General features: G+C 42.0%; 2 protein-coding genes across 4 annotated transcripts; one reads left to right on the top strand and one right to left on the bottom strand.

The window, feature by feature from the left end:
* The first annotated feature begins 485 nt into the window (after window positions 1-485).
* LOC124110963 lies at window positions 486-14,815 on the top strand. Its single transcript, XM_048394900.1, has 5 exons — window positions 486-506; window positions 5,991-6,310; window positions 9,738-10,093; window positions 10,466-10,871; window positions 12,941-14,815. The coding sequence occupies exons 2-5, from the start codon at window positions 6,001-6,003 to the stop codon at window positions 13,681-13,683; spliced, it is 1,815 nt and encodes a 604-aa protein (XP_048250857.1). The 5' UTR covers window positions 486-506; window positions 5,991-6,000; the 3' UTR covers window positions 13,684-14,815.
* A 125-nt stretch (window positions 14,816-14,940) lies between these two features.
* On the bottom strand, window positions 14,941-18,960 carry LOC124110964 (multiple epidermal growth factor-like domains protein 11). Of its 3 annotated transcripts, none has more exons than XM_046470480.2 (4): window positions 18,805-18,960; window positions 17,382-18,215; window positions 16,290-16,410; window positions 14,941-15,473 (listed from the first exon to the last, which is right to left on the bottom strand). In XM_046470480.2, exons 1-4 carry the CDS (start codon window positions 18,842-18,844, stop codon window positions 15,230-15,232), a joined length of 1,239 nt encoding a protein of 412 aa, XP_046326436.2. In that variant the 5' UTR covers window positions 18,845-18,960; the 3' UTR covers window positions 14,941-15,229. The 3 variants fall into 3 exon arrangements, with proteins under 3 accessions (XP_046326436.2, XP_046326435.2, XP_046326437.2); XM_046470479.2 differs by having other exon boundaries at window positions 17,382-18,218; window positions 18,805-18,959; XM_046470481.2 differs by having other exon boundaries at window positions 16,314-16,410; window positions 17,382-18,218; window positions 18,805-18,955.
* Window positions 18,961-20,417: the final 1,457 nt, after the last annotated feature.

Here is a 20,417-nt window from a genome sequence, read left to right as displayed (position 1 = left end):
AACAACAGTTATGAGCTTTATGTCTGTATTAATACAATCTAGACAAGCTATTAGCCATTCCAGACTGTTTGTTCAGGTTTTTTTAATCGAGTATATGTCAAAATATACTTCGAAGCGTAGTCGCCAGTTTGAAACTCGTGCCGTAAAGCTCGATTAAGCTGCCTTCTGATTGTCTGTTGTCGACTTCTTGTTAGTCATTCCATTGGTCGATCAAAGTTTGCGAAAGGTCGGTCTGACGTGACCCGTAATGGGATGTAGTCAGATCTTTATATATTTGGATGGCTTTCCAGAAAGTATCCGGTCCGATAACATTCCGGAACTAAAATGGATAAACGGAAACCTAACTCCTCATACTGTGATAGTACAGAAAGCCCTCGCGCACAGGAAGAGTGGTAACTGACGAAGGTTTATAATTGGGTCAAGCTTGTCCAAAGAGCGTACAAAAAATGAAGATCAGGTGGTTATAATTTGTGACGTGGATTACTGTATGCCATCGCACCCCGACGGTATGGTTTATATTGCTAATGCTATCAGTAACTTCCTTGCCTGTCCCAAACTTGATCACTTACATGTTTTATTGCTTACTGCCGGATAAAACAACGTTCAACCAGTCACTAGGGCTGGGACGAGTCCGAATTTACTACCCGGGTACCCACCCCCTATTACACGACCCTACCCGGGTACCCAATGTAGGTCTCAAGAGATAGTACAAAATGTCCCACTGGGCATTTTTTTTTCATAGCACTGGTAAAACGTATTTAGATACATGTATTACAAATCTGGTCATGCATACTCTGAAGTTGACTCAAGTTATGTCTTTATTCAAAGATATGAAAAGTCAGAAGGAATGAGTGCATAGTCAGAAAGAATGCGAACATTTGTGACTTGTAGTATAACCATAGAGTTCCAGATACTTTTTGTCATTAAACAATATATCACGTGACTACCTGGGTCCTACTCAGTACCCACCCGACCCGGGTACCCGAGTTACCCGTCCCAGCCCTACCAGTCACTACAAGTATTTATAAAATAGTATGTCCTACGTGTAGAAGATTTCGCCGTTGAAACGCATTTTACTGCTTAATCACTGCCGAATTCCCGCTAGTCTAGATCTGTGTCAAGTTGCACAGGGCACACGCCCTCAATGCGCATGCTCATTAAAATGCACACTCGTAGTTTCGTATTCGGAATATACGGCTGCTAAATTTAGAGTCAGCTACGCAACATGGCTTTTAAAGCTGGATGTCTTACACACACATGTAGGTACAGTATTTCCTGGGAATCTGCAAACCACTGGGAAAGTTAATCCTGTTTGTCTTCGGCGACGAAATACCCGGTACGTATTGTAAAATTGCTTTCCTTTTCCAGGCGGCGGGGCTTGTGGTGGCTCTACTGCTGTGAGGCGGCCTGAGAGGGGTTTTGTTCGCGTACTATTGACCTCATATCTGGTGTGTATGTCAGTGAAGCGAAGCAGGACCGCACACTATCATCAGTTATTCAGCGCCGAGAAACGCTATATGTCATGTGAAGACATTATGACTCGGCAATCAAGACTTTCTATCGTCTCTTAGAATTATTCAAAACGTTATGTAATGGTTTGAGTGTTTGTTGTTTTGCCTATACTTTACAGGCCTTAGTATGAGCTCACTGATACCTATATTTTACAGGCCTTAGTATAAGCTCACTGATCCGTATACATTACAGGCCTTAGTATGAGCTCACTGATACTTTACAGGCCCTAGTATGAGCTCACTGATACGTATACTTTACAGGCCTTAGTATGAGCTCACTGATACTTTACAGGCCTTAGTATGAGCTCACTGATACTTTACAGGCCTTAGTATGAGCTCACTAATACCTATACTTTGCAGGCTCTAATATGAGCTCACTGATACTTTACAGGCCTTAGTATGAGCTCACTGATACCTATATTTTACAGGCCTTAGTATGAGCTCACTGATACTTTACAGGCCTTAGTATGAGCTCACTGATACTTGACAGGCCTTAGTATGAGATCACTGACACTTGACAGGCCTTAGTATGAGCTCACTGATACCTATACTTTACAGGCCTTAGTATGAGCTCACTGATACTTTACAGGCCTTAGTATGAGCTCACTAATACTTTACAGGCCTTAGCCCTCTGATACCTTACAGGCCTTAGTATGAGCTCACTGAAACTTTATAATAGGCCTTAGTATGAGCTCACTGATACCTATACTTTACAGGCCTTAGTATGAGCTCACTGATACTTTACAGGCCTTAGTATGAGCTCACTAATACTTTACAGGCCTTAGCCCTCTGATACCTTACAGGCCTTAGTATGAGCTCACTGAAACTTTATAATAGGCCTTAGCATGAGCTCACTGATACTTTACAGGCCTTAGTATGAGCTCACTGATACTTTACAGGCCTTAGTATGAGCTCACTGATACTTTACAGGCCTTAGTATGAGATCACTGACGCTTGACAGGCCTTAGTATGAGCTCCCTGATACCTATACTTTACAGGCCTTAGTATGAGCTCACTGATACGTATACTTTACAGGCCTTAGTATGAGCTCACTGATACTTTACAGGCCTTAGTATGAGCTCACTGATACTTTACAGGCCTTAGCCCTGTGATACCTTACAGGCCTGAGTATGAGCTCACTGAAACTTTATAATAGGCCTTAGTATGAGCTCACTGATACTGATACTTTACAGGCCTGAGTATGAGCTCACTGATACTTTACAGGCCTTAGTATGAGCTCACTGATACTTTACAGGCCTGAGTATGAGCTCACTGATACTTTACAGGCCTTAGTATGAGCTGACTGATACTTTACAGGCCTTAGTATGAGCTCACTGATACTTTACAGGCCTTAGTATGAGCTGACTGATACTTTACAGGCCTGAGTATGAGCTGACTGATACTTTACAGGCCTTAGTATGAGCTGACTGATACTTTACAGGCCTGAGTATGAGCTGACTGATACTTTACAGGCCTGAGTATGAGCTGACTGATACTTTACAGGCCTTAGTATGAGCTGACTGATACTTTACAGGCCTGAGTATGAGCTGACTGATACTTTACAGGCCTTAGTATGAGCTGACTGATACTTTACAGGCCTGAGTATGAGCTCACTGATACTTTACAGGCCTTAGTATGAGCTCACTGATACCTATACTTTACAGGCCTTAGTATGAGCTGACTGATACTTAAACTTCACAGACCACTGTCACAGTTCGCATCCTGTTATCAGCTCCAAGATATGTAAAGTTTACAGGTCGTCATGAATATACCCAATAGATACAATTTACAGGCCGAATAGAAAGCTCCCCATTCCTTACACTTTACAAACCGACAGGCACTTCCTGAATAGTTTTTTTTACAGACGGTTGTAAAGATTCCTGATACGTTAATACTGGACATTACATCTACTACCATTCACGTGATAAGACCAGTGTACTTCTTTCGTTGCATCCTGATTCATTGAATACATTGTTAATGTTAATATAGTCCGAGCAAGATTAGCTTTATGTAGAAACAATGCTAATTAAGAGGGGAAAATGTGCGAGATTAATGCATCGATTTATACTGCACTAACTGCACTCATGACGTCACACTGCACCTTGTCGTGCTGATAGTAATGCATCCACGTTGTTGAGTTACTATCGACACGGAGGCGTCACACTACTTCCTGGTCCGAGGTTCACGCCGCAAGCGTGAGTTAACATAACCGCAGCTGGTCATATGTTGTCCAACTTCTGAGAATGTGTTACTATTTGTTAGATTGAAACAGGAGAGATATCGCTGAAAGGTAAATTAGCAGAGCTCACTTATTTATTTCGTGTAATAGGTAACATTAACAGTGTCCCGTCAGGTGCACCCGAATTACCGTATTTCCTCGATTAAAAACCCGTGCATTGCCTACAGGCGCTCTTTAATCCCGCTGTTAAATCACAAAGATAATGGCGATGAGAATTCCGTGAATAAAAACTACCCTGCCTTTAATCGAGGAAATAGGGCAATTGTCGGTGATCATAGGCGTGCGTATGGCAAGCCGTTTTCACATTTATTACGGAATTACAGATATCTTCAATTGTTTTAAAGATATCTTGAATTGAATTGAAGATATCTTGAATCGAATTGAAGATATCTTGAATGGAATTGAAGGTTTCTTAAATGCAGATAATTGTAGATATCTGCAATAAAATTTAAGATATCACGAAATGATTTAAGGATATTGTGAAGCGTATTACTGATATCTTGAAAAAAATTGTTGATATCTTAAATTCGATTATTTATATCAAAATATGATTTAAAGATATCAAAATGTCATGTTTTGTTATGATGTCAATAATTCAATTCCTGATATCTTGAAACTAAATACAGATATCAATAATTAATTATTGATATCTTCATTTGTTGCCATTATTAAAGATGTTACATTAATAATGTTACTTAAATTAGATTACTGATATCAATAATTGATATAAAGATATCATCAAAATTATTAATGATATCTTTAATTGGATTTTTGATATCAGTAGCGGTCAGAATTAATGATATCTTGAATTTAATTAAAGATATCTCTAATTGAATTAAAGATATCTTTAATTGAATTAAAGATATCTGTAATGCATTTATGGATATGTATAACTTATTTCAAGATATCTTGAATTGAATTTAAGATATCTTGAATTTATTTCTAATATATTTATGTACACTAGAATGGTAATTGTTTAATGATATCTTAAATATATTTAGATATATCACAAACTAATTTGTTCATATCACCGTAACATTTTAAGATATCAGTAATTGTATTATGGATATCAGAAATGAATTTAAGATATCTTTAATTATTTTTTGATATCTTAAAAACATTATTGATATCTTTAAATAAAATACCGATATCTTTAGACAATTGAAGATATCTGTAATTCCGTAATAAATGTGAAAACGGCTTGCCATACGTGCAGCTGATAATACATACCGTATTTTATTGATTAAACGCCGGTAATTACTTGGGGGTTAAGAGTGCCTGGCGTATAATCGAAGAAATACGGTTTAGGGTTTATGTCACTTCTATTGTCAGGGGCAGCTATTTATTGACATGTATGCCAATTTACAAATCCACGCTACTGCGTCCAAAATCACAAAAATAAGTTGTCTTTGTATAAAATGTTTTGAGATATAAACGTGTGTTAAAACTGTTGTTCTTATCATTACTGGTGTAATACGCCTTGCTGAAATTCACTATAACGAGGATCTTCACGCGTCGTGGTCACAGTGACCTGGCCCATTGTCCGTGTAACTGGTGCGAGTTGGGAGTGTATCGGATCTAAAATATGTACCCGTAGAAGTCATACATTCCTCAGACTCATCTAAAAGTATTTTAGAGAATAATTAATTTCGCTCCAGGACTTGCCCTAAGACGCCATTGTGTGAATGGGTCTGTAAATCGTGTTTCAAGAGTGAGTGAGTGAATTGAGTTTAATCCGCTTTGAACAGTATTCCAGCTGGGCGAACCGGGATTCAAACTCACAATCATAGATTTCTGGCGTGCCCAAGGGACGCAACTCTGAACAAGAGCACAGTCGGGGATGAAATCCATTCTAAGCCAAGTCCCTCTGATAAATTTAATGACTTGGTTTAAATATATAAGAAAAAATAGTCAAAGGTCGAAATGAATATGAATTGAACTTTTGAACATGTATTGATTACATAAAGTCACAAAAGTTGTCGGGCGAATTGTTTTTATTGTTTTGAATGAAAGTTGAGAGATATTTCCTTTCCAATGTTAAGTTTTTGTTTTCATTTAGACAATTAGTTATGAGGCCTTGATATACGTGCAACTGAAATATTTTTGCAAAGCTGTGTTGCACACACCCAAGTCACTCACTTGAAAGTACTGCATGTCTCTTCTGTTGCTCATGATTCCGTATTCTCGTGTCTTTACATTGTATCATTAAACATGCGCCCTTTCTTCCTTCACGTTTGCAGCTGTACCACAATGACTCGTGACACGTACGTTGCTGACCTGACCTTGAAACTACTTGAGCACATCCATGACAGGGTGAAGGCATCAATCCGTCCTCAGGTCGACGTGGAAGGGGCAGCCAGACAGTTTGAAAAGAAAATTCAAGTTAGATTGGAAAAAGCTTTGAAAAAGTCACTCGATAATCTAGAACGAAGGTATCTCAAGTATGCAGAGGAATGTATCCCGATCACTGAAAACAAGCAGTTTAAACAGATGGCAAGGTTAATATCAAGGGCCGAAAAAGACGTGGAAGCCAACTTTCATGAAGGTCAAACAGGATTCGGTAAGTTCACCAAGGACGATCAGATTCTTCCACTGCAACACCTCATAGACCAGGCCACCTTCCCGAGGCAAGAGAGTTAACTGACTTTAAAAGTCCAGTTTCCACCCTTGCCGAACTAGGCTGGTATTATGGAGTTACATTTTGGCTGGACTAACCGCTTAGTCCAATCAGAATCGCGCAGCGAAATCGAAATCCGGGTCGTAAACTGTCATGCAGATTTTGGTCGATTGCAGGATTTGCAAAGCATGTGCACAGCCAACTCGTTGTCAACAGATATTTTCCTAATCTTTTCATGTTTTTAATCTAGGTGATCACGTAATTTGATGCACTTCACGATGTAAGACCCGTTTTATCAATATTGATACTGATTTTAGATCAGATCGTCCTGACTGGGCGCCGCCATTTTGTTTTAAACAAATGCAAGTGATACGAGAGGTAGAATCTGATTGGTCCTTAGGCGAAGCATAGAAGGGACATAATTCGTAATATCCACTGGTGGCACTACGATCGGGCCCAGGAATTCCAGCATAGTTCGGCAAGGGTGGAAACTGAACTTTTGTAGTCAGTTAACTCCCTTGCCTCGGGAAGGTGAGACCAGGACCCCGTTTTACAAAGACATCCTAGCTACTATCGTTACTCCAAAAGTTTAACAGATATTAATGACAGTCGTAGCGAAGGGGTTGGGGAGAAGGAGGTCATATAGCCAGTCTTTCTCTCATGGCTTGAGGGATTGTCCGCCCGTTGAGAGTGTGTCCTACCCCACCTGATTTATTGTTCGGGTGTGAGAGCGTGTCATAATTATCTCTTAAACCCCAGCGACCTGTGGTGAGAGAGGGTGTCTGTGGTGAGAGTATTTCCGGGTTATGTAGCTGGACTGTCCCTCTTGGTTAAGGGATTGTCCACCCAATGACATAGTCCACTTTGAATTCTACTTTGAGGTACAAAACAGTCCGTTTGACTCCAAATGAGAACGATGAATTGCAAAGTAACTCGAAATCCAGAAAAGTGTATGGAACATCAATACTGTACTTGACCATGAATACCCTGTACCCAACAAAATCTGAATTTTGTTTAATTTAAGACCCATGACGGATGAAGTTCTTTAAGAAACTATCACGTAATTTTGTATAGAAATGTGTACATGACACGTAGGGGGACAAACCGTGGAAGGAACAGCGCAAGCACGGTCTGCACGTGCTACACAGTGACCGTGTTCATTCGATGACAAGATGCGCTACTCAGAAGATGTTAAACAGTTGATGTTGAATGTGTATGATTTCTTTAGAAGTGAAGCAGAAAGAGCCAAGCCTTTTTATGCAATTAATAAATTCTTGAAACGAGCTTCAAAAGCTCTTGGTATGTCCCCTCAGAAACTTAAAAATGTTGTTAGTCGACGAGATACAAATAGTCAGGCCAAGGAGGTAGGGAACATGTCAAAACCAAGCAAGGTTGATAAATTAGACAGTTTTCAGAGGGATCAAGTCAAGACTCAAAAAATAAGTACCTGTCCCTAAGAATTTTGAAGAAACACCTTGAAACTGACCATGATTTACGTGTTACAAAGTACAAACTATGGCAGCATACATTTGGTTACAAATACAAAAAGATAACTGGAGAAAATCGTACCATCAAGCAGAAACGTGAAGAAGGATATGAGCCCGTCTTCTTAGATGAGACATGGGTAAATGCATCACACACAGCCAGCGGTCAGTGGGTACCCAGTGGTGACTGTAAGGAGTCTGGTAGAAAGTTACCAATGGGAAAGAGTGAAAGACTCATAGTTCTCCATGCTGGTTCTGCTAGTCAGGGTTTTCTCCCAGACTGTGACCTCGTCTTTAGAGCCAAGGCCAAAGACAACAAGGACTACCACACAGAAATGAACGGCAATGTATTTCTGGAGTGGGTGAAAGATAAATTAGTCCCTGCTTTGCCTACCAAGTCTCTCATTGTCATGGACAATGCACCGTATCATAGTGTGCAGGATCCAGAAAGCAAGACTCCAACCTCTAATAACCGTAAAGGAGACATGGTTACTTGGCTGCAACGGAGAAACATTACCTTTCCTTCTCTATGAAATCATCAAAACTATGAAACCTGACCCCGTGTATAAAGTTGACAGTTACATCAAGGGTCAGGGTCACGCTGTCTTACGACTGCCACCTTATCACTGCGACCTGAATCCAATCGAGTTGGTATGGGGCATCGTCAAGGGTGACGTTGGACGATTGAACACAACGTTAAAATTACGAGACGTTGAACAACTCGTAAAGGAATCCCTTGGTCGGGTAACAGGAGAAACATGGAGGCGTTGTGTGGCCACAATCGTTGACGAGATAGAGCCACGTTATTGGTCACGAGATGGACTACGGCCAGCAACAGTCCAACCTATAATAGTGGCAGTCTGTTCAGGCACCAGCAGTTCCGACGACGAGATCTATGGCATGAGCGAGTCAGATTGCGACTGAAATTATCATGAGACGGCCCCTCTAACGCTCTGTCATTTCCCCTACCACAGAACGTGCAGTGCATGCGTGCTTGCGCTGTGCCTTCCACGGTTTGTCCCCCCTACATGTCATGTACACATTTCTATACAAAATTACATGATAGTTTCTTAAAGAACCTCATCCGTCATGGGTCTTAAAATTAAAAAAAAATCAGATTTTGTTGGGTACAGGGTATTCATGGTCAAGAACCGTATTGATGTTTCATACACTTTTCTGGATTTCGAGTTATTTTGCAATTCATCGTTCTCATTTGGAGTCAAACGGACTGTAGTCCAGTTGTAGGGTTCCGAGGCAAACAGCTTGTCAGCTCATGGAACAGACTTTGTATTCTTTTCAGGAGGGGCGGTCGGGTAGCCTAGTGGTTAAAGCGTTTGCTCGTCACACCGAAGACCCGGGTTCGATTCCCGACATGGGTACAATGTGTGAAGCCCATTTCTGGTGTCCCCCGCCGTGATATTGCTGGAATATTGCTAAAAGTGGCGTAAAATCAAATTCACTCACTCACTCACTTCTCAGGCGACGGTGAGATGTTTCCACGCTTTGACTGTTGTTTTGTTTCAGCCATGGTTACATATCGCTCAACACAATTAACTGGGTCTGCTTCAACATTACGTAAATTCTGATGAGAGAGATGATGAACCTGGAACGTTTCTACCTACAGAAATATGCTGCCTGGTTGTGAATTTGCTGCAAATGCTGACTGTTAGCATGGAAAGTATTGTACTAAATACATGGAAACTGTTGGTGGTGCTCTCTACATCCTATGTAGTTAGGCTTAGAACTTTTCAGCCGTTCCTCGTAGCTGTGAACTTTCCACAATACCGCCATTAGAGCTTTTAGATATTTGATTTTTCAAACATTAGGATGTTTTTCTTATTTTAATATTTATGTTATACTTATGTTAATACGAAACCAACTCTCAGTTGCAGGGAGAGGCGATATCCAGAGGCAACTGCTGAAGGAGTGTTTTTATGACCTTGCAGATAATTTGGATCTTGAAGGAACTAATCTGCTGGACATTCTACATCAGGAACACATTATGTCAGAATCTGACGACAGGAGCATTCGAGCAAAAACATCTGCACGCGACAAAAATAGAGACTTTGTGGACATTATATGTGATAAATTATCACCGGAAGAGTTCAATTATACGTTCCTACCAGCACTTCAGAAAGACCATCCACATTTGTTTACCAAATTAGTAGAAAAATTGTCCGAAATGGAAGAAAGTTTTGAAGAAACGCAGTGCTTGTCGTGCAGAGTTAGAGATAATGTTCAGGTACATATGGATTATTAATCATCTAAAATACCCTACCTCTGTCACATCATTGCCACAATCCTGTTCGATGGGCAGGGGAAGACTATTACACATACGACTGATTATGAAAAGCTGACAGTGAAGAAGACTTCTGTTGAAAATGTAAAGATTTTTATAGTGTGATGACAGCCAGAATATAGGATTACGGCAATGATATTACGGATGTAGCATTATTAACAATGATAACTATTGTTTGATGTCTGAGATCTGTGTCACTTTGGACTTTCCGTCCGTATTCAGCTGATACACTATCCTAAAACTGAACTACTTTTATGAGCAGCGTTAAACCCAACTCATTCACTAATACGTTATAACCTAATTTCCAATGTGAAGGTACATCGACTTGCAAAGCCTCTTCTGAAGAGGAGAGCAATCCATCTATCGCTGCACGCCGATCTGTGCCGAGGGGGCCTATCAAACAGATGCAAGTGGGGAGAACTCGAAAGCGGTGAAGTTAGTCATGAAGATATCATTGAAGCGCTGAACAAGAGATATCCGAACTATCATAAACAGTTCAAACAAGAAGGACGAACTTCTTTAGAATGTTATTGTCAACACAAACCCAAGGAACAGGACGTTGTGGATTACTACGAAATTGAAGATGTTGGCGATGTGGTTGATTCTCCCTATAATACTCCGTCAGAAGATCCATCTACAATAGGATCTGAAGTTGAGATGCGGGATGTTGAAGAATTTCTTGCACAGACTCTCAAGGGCGGACACGTTAGGGAGGATGAGGGTAAGCTTTGATGAGTGAGCGAGAGTATGGTTTTAAGCTGCTTTAAGCATTGTTCCTGCAGTGCCACAGCGGGGACATCTGAAATGGGCTTCACGCAGTGTACCCAAGTTGGGAATCGATGCAAGGTCTTCGGCGTGTTAAGCGAACTCTTTAACCACTAGGCTACCCCACCGCCCTGAATAGTACAGATGAGAATATGAGTGAGTGGTGTTATAAGTAGGTTAATGCTCATAACGGTGCAGTTGGGGGTTGGGGTTGGGGGGTCAATAAGAATTGGCTTCATACATTCGTCCTATGTTGGTAATCATACCCGCGTGAACTTTTTGACCACTTACCTTCCCCACAACCTGAATGAGACTAAAAATGTACAAAATGCATGTATCAAAACGCATAAAAAAGATGTCCATTCCAATGTTGAGGAATTTTCAATTGATATAAAAATGTCTGTTTTTCTAGGAACAAGTTGCATAGATATTGTGGAATATATACTCTTAAAAAAGAAAGAAACTTGACACTGACTTTCAAAATGTAATATATTGCGATTGTTTCAAATTAGGACACAGAAACCATAATTGAAACACTGTTTGAAGATCAATGTACACAATGTTCAAAACATTAATTGTGTCACCTAGACAGACTAATACAGTTACACGATACAGTTAATGTCACAGTGGTACAGAAAATGTCAGTATCGGCTGTGCCCACCACGTGCATCAATCACCGCTTGACAACGACGACCCATAGATGCAATCAAGTTGTCAATAACACGCTGTTAGATGTGCTGCCATTCATGCTGTAGTACATCAAGATGTATTGGGCGGTGGATTCCTTCTGCGAACGCGTCGATCCAACTCGTCCCACAGGTGCTCAATCGGGGACAAATCTGGTGACTGGGCTGGCCAAGGGAATGTCTGGATGTTGTTGTGCTGTAAGAAGTCCTGACAAACACGTGCGATATGCGGTCGAGCGTTGTCCTGCTGGAACTGTCCGCCATGAACCTTGACGTGAGGAAGAACGCAAGGCTGTAGGATCAAGTCTCTGTAACGCACACCTGTCAATGCACCTGCCACATGCACGAGAGGCGTCCTACCACCGTGATGAATTCCGGCCCATACCATGACACTTCCGCCACCAAATGGGACAACCTGCTGCACACAGTTAGGGGCGTAACGTTCACCCCGACGTCTGTAGACACGTGCGCGCCCATCAGCACGTGTGAGTAGGAAACGGGTCTCGTCAGTAAACAGTACATTTCTCCACCTTGCACGTGCCCATCTAACCTTCTGTTGGCACCAAAGCAGACGGTCCGCCAGATGACGTGGGGTCAATACATGACGTCGAACAGGTCTTCGTGCAAAAAAAGTCCAGTCTCCCTCAGTCTGTTGCGTACCGTTTGATCTGGTATTCTGCGTACCCCGGGAATCTGTGGGGTTGTAGACTTGGCTGTGGTAGTGCGGTCTCGGAGTTGTCGCAGCCGGATGTATCGATCTTGTACTTGGGTTGTCACCCTTGGTCTTCCTGACGTTGGTCTGCCGTCAACTCTGTTGGTGTTGTTGTATCGGGTCCACATTGCGGAGATTGTCTGTCTGGATACGCCAAAGTGCCTGGCCACTTCTTGCTGAGTTGCTCCAGTTTGTAATCTCCCAATGGCGTTGTTCCGTTGAGCTGCATTCAGTCTTGGCATTCTGTCACCGCCTCTTCTGCCGTTAATAAGGACTGTATGAACAGCTGTTGATGTGGATTTTTATACCCATTCAGCAGGGGGGCCTGCATGCCTAAATGCAGGATCCTGTGCTGCACGTTTTTTTACAGGCGGTTGCGTTTGGATGAAGCTGCTTTGCGTGTGTTTTCGCGAATTATCATCTTTCTGTTTGACTTATTTGGTTGTCATTTAATGTAATTATTTAAGATATTTGGCAAAAAGTGGTTTTACATCTATGTCAAGTTTCTTTTTTTGAAGAGTATATTAAAGATTGAAACCTAATTGAGGTCTTGTGTGGTTATCGTTATTGGGTGTCCTTATCTCAATTCGAACCAACTTCAATCAGTTCTTACTGATAATGTTTCAGAGTACGTAGTGAGACAAGGTAGTGGCCGTGGAATATGTCTCATCATCAACAACATAGAGTTCTCCACCCCAAGGTTCCGAACAAGGTCAGGATCAGAGGTTGATGCGGACAAACTGTATACAACATTCACCAGGCTGGGATTTGTAGTCGTGAGGGAACGCGATTTAACTTCAGACGGTATTAGAGCTCGTATTCTAGAGTTTTCAAAACACACCGATCACTCAGGATACGATGCCTTTATTTGCTGCCTGCTGACTCACGGGAATAACAACGTCCTTTACGGCACTGATGGGGCGTCAATGCCTTTGTCTGAGATTACTTCTGAGTTCACAGCAAGACAATGTCCATCACTTGCAGGTAAACCCAAGATATTCTTTGTCCAAGCCGACAGAGGCAAAGCTCGTATGCTTGGTTTGAAACTACCCAGAGAGATGTCAGAAGCTGAAGGAGGTGATGGAGAAGAAGCTCAGATCGTCGCAGACGAGGCCGACTTCCTCATCGGGTACTGTACCCCTCCCGGGTACGCAAGCTACAGGAGCAGGTCACAGGGTAGCTGGTATATCAAGAGGCTGTGTGAAGTTCTAGACTCGGATGCTTCGGACAAACACGACCTTCTGACAAATCTGGTGGCAGTGAACTCCAAAATTGCTGGATCAGTTGGCCATAAAAAAGAAAAGCAGGTAGCAGCTCCGATGTTTACGTTGACGAAATCCCTGTTTCTCACCATTGACCCTTCTGTCTGAATGTATGAAAGGTGTTTGATCGAATCATAGGAGAGGTAGATGTTACAGCAAACGTTAAAGAAGAATCCTGATGCCATCGCCTTTACAAACTTTTATCCTGCATATTTTCAAGGCCCGGGTTCGATTCACCATGGGTACAATGTATGAAGCCAATTTCTGGTGTCCCCCGCCGTTATATGCTGGAATATTGCTAAAAGCGGCGTAAAACCAAACTCACTTGCTCACTCGCACAAGAAGCGAGTTGGATTGTGAGTTAATAAAACATGTGTACATGTGACATCATGACGACAGGACGATGACGCTGTCCGTGCGGGTTTACTGAAGAAAGACAAGGCCCTGTCTTTTAGAACCACTTTTCAGTCTTGGTCTAAATGTTTTGTGAAGTGGAGACGCCTAAGTATGTAAATGATTTATTTTTAACCCAGTGAGTGAGCGAGTGAGTGAGTATGGTTTTACGCCGCTTTTAGCAATATTCCAGCAATATCACGGCGGGTTTTAACCCAGCATACCAGTAACGTCTTGTTTGAAGGACCTGATTCATACGTCTCGGACTACATAATCAATCGTGAATCTTGCATTATGCAGCAGTTATATCGAAGCTTTATGCGGCTTTCTGTAAAAAGGATGTGCTTGGCAAACCAGTGGTTGACATAACGAACAACGATCAGTGTTATCCTGGCACGACACGAATTATTACTTTCGAGTCACCCTTATGTGTACGTTTGTGTATTCTTTGTATTGATACATATCGATACATGATCTCGGTGTTAAGCGTTGCAGCAAACTGTGGGCGATCTGTTACACCCAACAGTTTACGATCAAAGGTTAACTGATTGATGAACATGTGAATGTTGTTGTTAAGCAGAGGACACTGTCCAGTTGTTACTGATGTTGTTATGGTCCATTCCATCTTTTATCCAGATACAGTTCAACATTTTATGATTCCACATCTGGTCAGGGAAAGACTGTTCGCGGTGATAATCATAAAGACTAACACATGACTAATGTAAATGCACATGTACGTGTGACATTGGAATATCATCATCTTGTAAAAAATACCAATGGCCAGAAAATATAAAGTATACTAATATAACACAACACTATTTTCAGGAATAAAATTATGTTTATGATATATCGATGTTTTTTCACAGACAAGCTAATATATTTTGTAGTTACAACGTTAATGAGACGTTAACTCAATGTAACGCTATTTGTGACGCTTTAAAAACAATATACCGCCTCCGTGGTGTAGTGGAAAGAGTGTCAGCCCGAAGAGTGAAAGGACCCTGGTTGAATCCCGTAAATTGTTGGTATCCTATCGTGCCGGGAAATCGGCATTAAGCGGATAAAACAAGGACTCGTAGTCTCGGAGTAGTATAATGTGAGTTAGTAGGGTATCCGTGTTAAACTGCGGCATGGTATGTCAGTGATCATGAGCTGTCACAATATAACCGGGATACCTGTATGCATTAACGTAACAATTCAAGTGAAAGAATCTTACATGCAATATAAACCACATTCACATTCAAAACTACAATGACCAGTTTTATTGCAGGTCATTATCATTGATACTGTGCGTGTATCTCAAAGACTCATAACGAACTGGGATGTCTCGGTAACGTCCATCACGCTGGGTTCTGATGTCACCAAGACTGGTGTGGATGACGTCATAGTAGACGTCAGCCTCATGTAAATGCGTTAATCCGGATTGAGAATGCCTTTGTGCGTTATTCACAGAGTAGATATAATCCAAACCCGTTCGTTTATTTGGTTTCATCTGCGATAGTCTCCTGAAACATAGAGTAAACCCCATTAATACGGACGGTGATCGTGAATTTGTCCGGAATAACGAATGTTAAGTACGTAGACACGTTCCCATGATTAGTTTACATATAGGCGCAACTGTAATCTGTCGAAAGACATGGTTGCGGATTAACAGTGACTGAAATAACGGGGTTTCTCTGTAAGGGTCACATGTGTACAGAGATGTATTTATATTTAAAAGTAAAACAAGGGAGAATTAGTGACTCATCAATGTTTAGCGAGAGATATATTTTCCTCAAGGAAGTACAACCATTAAACAACATTGTAAAATTACCCTGAACTAAAGCAGAACAGTTCCTGTTAATTTCCAACTGGCCAAAATGCAAGCATGCCACGTTATATGACATATTAACGGTACATCATAACGGATGAAGGGGAGATGTCAATTTTCTTTGAAATCAGGATAGCATGTTCAATTATTTGGGATTATTGAAATCATCATCAAACTGGCAGAATCATCTGGTTATGGGTTCGCATCCCAAATTCATCCTGGTGATGATACATTACTCACACACTATATAAACTTCCGCGGGCACAGGTGGCCCAGTCGTCGAAGGCGCCGCAATTGAGGCCTTCAGGCATATAACTGATGATCGTGGGGTCGAATCCTGGTTCGCCATGTTCAAGTTTCTAGGTTTGTCAGCAACCTACTCGTGCGCGTTCGTTTCACCAAAGTGGTAAACGTCAAAGACCTGCGTCACTTCGGACTTTCCTCCCACATCAAGCAGACACGCCGTGGTATCACTGAAATACTGTTAAAATCGGCGTTAACTCTCACTCACTCTTTATTTAAACATCCAACATACCACGTTTGCTGGGCACACCATGCTGTGAGAAACAGTCCAAAGGCCAAGAGGATACAAGCGAAAATGAAACTAGTCCTTCTGATCGCGGAAGAGGAGTCTAAAATACGAAATGTGTTTAATGTATAATATGTCACCGTGACCTTTCGATTAAGTGACCGCCTAAATATTCCTGCAATATCACGACGGGGGACACCAGAAATTGGCTTCACACATTCTATCCATGTGGGGAATCGAACCCGGGTCTCGTTCGTGGAGAGCGAACACTTTAACCACTAGGCTATACCTACAACCCTATCACTGACCTTGAACTACTCTTCCCTCTGATATTATACTACATTTGACACAAAAAACAACCACCCGCCCATTCCGATTTAGATTATTGTTATCAGGTACGGGTGGTCAGGGCCGCTGACTTGGTTGATGCATGTCATCGGATCGATGCTTAGGATGTCAATCACTGGATTGTCTGGTCCAGACTCGATTATTTACAGACCGCCGTCATATGGCTGGAATATTGCTGAGTGCGGCGTAAAACAACAAACAAGCAAGCAAACATAGTGGAAGCCTAGATAACGAGAACCGGCTGTTTGGATTGGTGATTGTCTGCTGACACATTATATATTCATTCTAAGGTTTATTAATTAATTGAAAGTGATAGTTGATAGGCTAACCAAACGATTTTTTAAAAGTTTATGTTTCCATAAACTTAAAAAATGTTGGCCAGTACCGAATTTCTCTTTCCTGATTGTCTGATAAAAACTCGGATATACTCTATTACACTTACACCTCCATAAACGCAACAACAATAAATTGAAGGAATTTTTTAGAAATAAATAAGTTCAAAAAAATAACTTCACAAACTGCTCGTTTAAGCAATAAACAAACAACTGTAGACAAGGATACGAAATCGGCGGCACTACACGGCCCATTATCGGCATATTGTTTTCGGTCTATTGAAACATAAACGGAAAACAATTACTTGGTTAGCCACTCAAATGTCATGGAATCATTTACAATTTTTTATGTCCGTGATAGATGTATGAATGTCACAAACTATTTCAAACTCACATGCATCCCACCCTGTTGCTTCATGTTGGACCACATTTGAACGTCCCGTGTTGGGAACTGGAGTCTTACTCTCTGACGTCACTGTGTTGTTGCTGCTGGAGACCCCGTAACTGGTAACGGTTGACGAAACTTTGGTTGTTGACACGGTGTTACAAGATGACCCCAGTTTACACTCACGACACGTGTTGCCGAATTGTGAACAGATGGCACAGTTGTCGGCACATTTTACTTCACACGTTCGACCACGGTAACCGGAAACGCAGCCATGACATCTCGCACCGGATGTCCATGACGGACATGCGCTGTTGACACAGTTCACGCACATGTTGGTAGAACACGCGGCCCCTGTCCAGCCACTTCTACATCCTCTCCTGCACCTACCGTCGTGATGATCACAGACCCTACCGAGACAACCAAAGCATTCCTGGTTACAACGTTCTGTGAACCATCCAGAGCGGCACTGACACTTGCCGTGCCACCGATGACACGAGTTTTGGATACAACCTTCTCCACATTTGTTTCCGCAGTATGGTCCATACCATCCTGGTGTACAGCCTCCCAAGCAGACACCGGTCTTGAAGTCACATTTATTTTTACAGTGCTCGTGACATGTCTTGTTGCACGTGTCACCATAGAAACCAGCGAGGCAGCCGCTGGTGCACGCTCTCGCCTTGTTGCAGTGCCCCCATTGACAGTTTGGACACACAGTCTGGGTGTCACATTTCGGTCCGTTCCAGCCTTCTTCGCATCCATGTTTACAGAAGCCGGTGTTGTGACAGACGTCGTCGGCGCAGTGGTTCTTCGGCGGGCAACAGATGGCCATAGATAGTTCAACTGCTGAAGATCGCCATAGAATATTACGAATGAAAGCACTGAATGAAAACATAATCTCGAATGTATTCCCTTGCAGTCGATTTGGAAATAAAATCAGCACGCATTTGAAAGAGTTAGAAATATAGTGGAACCCCGTTAATCCAGATTGTACCGCCCAGAGTAAATTCGCACATATGCATATGAACAAATTTCGGTTTCGTACCATTGAGTGAGTGGGTGAGTATGGCTTTACGCCGCTTTTAGCAATATTCCAGCAATATCACGGCGGGGGACACCAGAAATGGGCTTCACACATTGTGCCCATGTCGAGAATCGAACCTGGGTTTTCGGCGTGACGAACTAACGCTTTAACCACTAGGCTACCCGACCGCCCCTCGTACTATTGAGTATCATGCCTTATACATAGTATTTGCCTGTCATGTATGTTTAGGGTAGGCATTCCTCAGCTGTGTTGATCTCAGTAATAGAGATGTAGAATTAAGATGTACATAAAATATTATTTGCTATAGTACACCCTGTCGATTAGGCCAAGTCGTCCCTATGGAGCTGAGCCAGTATATCAAGGTAAAGTTTCACGTCTTGTACTTACCTAGAAGTGCCAATAGAAAGTTGGTGGCCATCACAGTCATCGGTGTTATCCTTTACACTATAGACAAGTAGCTTCTTGACTGGGTTGTAAAAACGCCAAATGACAAATGACTCAGGTCTGGGAGATACCTGCCTGGTGTGGTTTCATCTTCCTTCTGTGCATGACATTATTTGTCCGACACACTTTCACACCACAGCAGTTACCACAGTGAGAGCGCATGTGGTGACAAGGTTTTTGTTTGTTTGTTGTTTAACGCAGCACTCAGATTGATATACATCTTAAACTCGGGTTTTGTTTCACTTGTTTCAGTTTTGCTGGGCAGCCAATTGGTCTGAACCAGTAAAAGTTGACAATTTCAGTGGCAATCTACTATGAGACTGACTAATTCAACGTGGCCAAATAAAACCTGTAGGAGTAACACATGACAATAGCCATATTGCATACAAGAAAGTTGGTTGGCTTGTTGTTTAACGCTGCACTCAGCAATATGACGGCGGTCTGTAAATATCGAGTCTAACCAGACAATCCAGAGATTTATATCACGTGCATCGATCCACGCAATTGGGATCCGATGACATGCATCAACCAAGTCAGCGTGGTGAAAAGTTGAAAGGTATATGGAAGACTCTTCAACATGTCTCTGAGAGTCATAATACATTGTTCATTTGTTATGAATCGCGTTAACATTTTCGTGATTTTAACGAGTGATGATTAAGTGACGAGGCACAAATGAACGTTTGATAGGGTCTTGTGACCGGGCTAGCCACTCCAGGCGGACATTTGTCTCCTGCTCTAACTAAGCATCAACGACCCAAACACGATGAGGCCGTGCGTTTTCGTCCATTAGAAGTCCGGTCCGATTGCACCAGATCTGTGAAGTCTAGACAGTATCTCAATTCATAATTGAAAAGTACTTTGGCCCAGTCTTAGTCTGTCCAATTGACGTGTTCTTCAGCCCAATCCAAACGTGCCTGCCTGTGATGTCGGGTCAGTGGAATGCGAATGCATGCCCTCCGTGACCGGAGACCAGCCTCACTGAGACGAAGAAGAAGAAGAAGAAGAAAATATTTTATTAAGGGGTCGATGGATAGATACAACTACATGTGCAACAGTCATAGCAATACGAGACAGACGGCGTGCGCCCGTGCCTATGGCATATTACTAGTTATTGTAATAATGCTTTCTACGCTGAAACATCCGGTTCACTAAAGCGGCAAGGCTTGCCGATAATTCATCGCATTGCATTGAAAGGCGAGTTGGTCAGTAGGAGTCATAGCCACTAACGATAGGTTAATTAAAGACGCTTGATGGAATAAGTTATATCTTAGGTCTGAATAAAGATCACAAGTAACTAAAAAGTGCGTTTCGTCCTCAACTCTATCTAAGTTACAAAACTTACAGGTACGTTCTGACAGAGGTGTTATAGGGAATGAATCGCCCAACTTCTACTTCTAACGGAAGAGTGCCACAACGAAGTTTAGCTAAACAGCTACGGTTTGACCTGTTCCAGTTATTGTAGACATAAAAGGAAGTATGAAGCGTGTTCTTAAATAATGTTCGGAGTTTATTACCGTTAGGCTGACCAGAATCATTCTATAAGGGACTATGCCACC

The sequence above is a fragment of the Haliotis rufescens genome, unplaced genomic scaffold, assembly GCF_023055435.1.
Source record: "Haliotis rufescens isolate VD_foot unplaced genomic scaffold, xgHalRufe1.0.p SCAF_1, whole genome shotgun sequence".
Lineage (NCBI taxonomy): Eukaryota > Metazoa > Mollusca > Gastropoda > Lepetellida > Haliotidae > Haliotis > Haliotis rufescens.
This window is presented reverse-complemented; position numbering and strand designations above follow the sequence as displayed.

Excerpts from the sequence above, each read along its gene's own strand:
- LOC124110963 (XM_048394900.1), top strand. The coding sequence starts at position 6,001 with ATGACTCGTGACACGTACGTTGCTGACCTGACCTTGAAACTACTTGAG. Across the intron at positions 6,311-9,737 it reads TGAAGGTCAAACAGGATTCG|TTGCAGGGAGAGGCGATATC; the intron begins GTAAGTTCACCA and ends ACCAACTCTCAG. Across the intron at positions 10,094-10,465 it reads GAGTTAGAGATAATGTTCAG|GTACATCGACTTGCAAAGCC; the intron begins GTACATATGGAT and ends TCCAATGTGAAG.
- LOC124110964 (XM_046470479.2), bottom strand. The coding sequence starts at position 18,844 with ATGACTGTGATGGCCACCAACTTTCTATTGGCACTTCTAG. Across the intron at positions 18,219-18,804 it reads CTTTCTATTGGCACTTCTAG|CAGTTGAACTATCTATGGCC; the intron begins GTAAGTACAAGA and ends GGCGATCTTCAG. Across the intron at positions 16,411-17,381 it reads AGCAACAGGGTGGGATGCAT|ACTCCTCTTCCGCGATCAGA; the intron begins GTGAGTTTGAAA and ends TTCGTATTTTAG.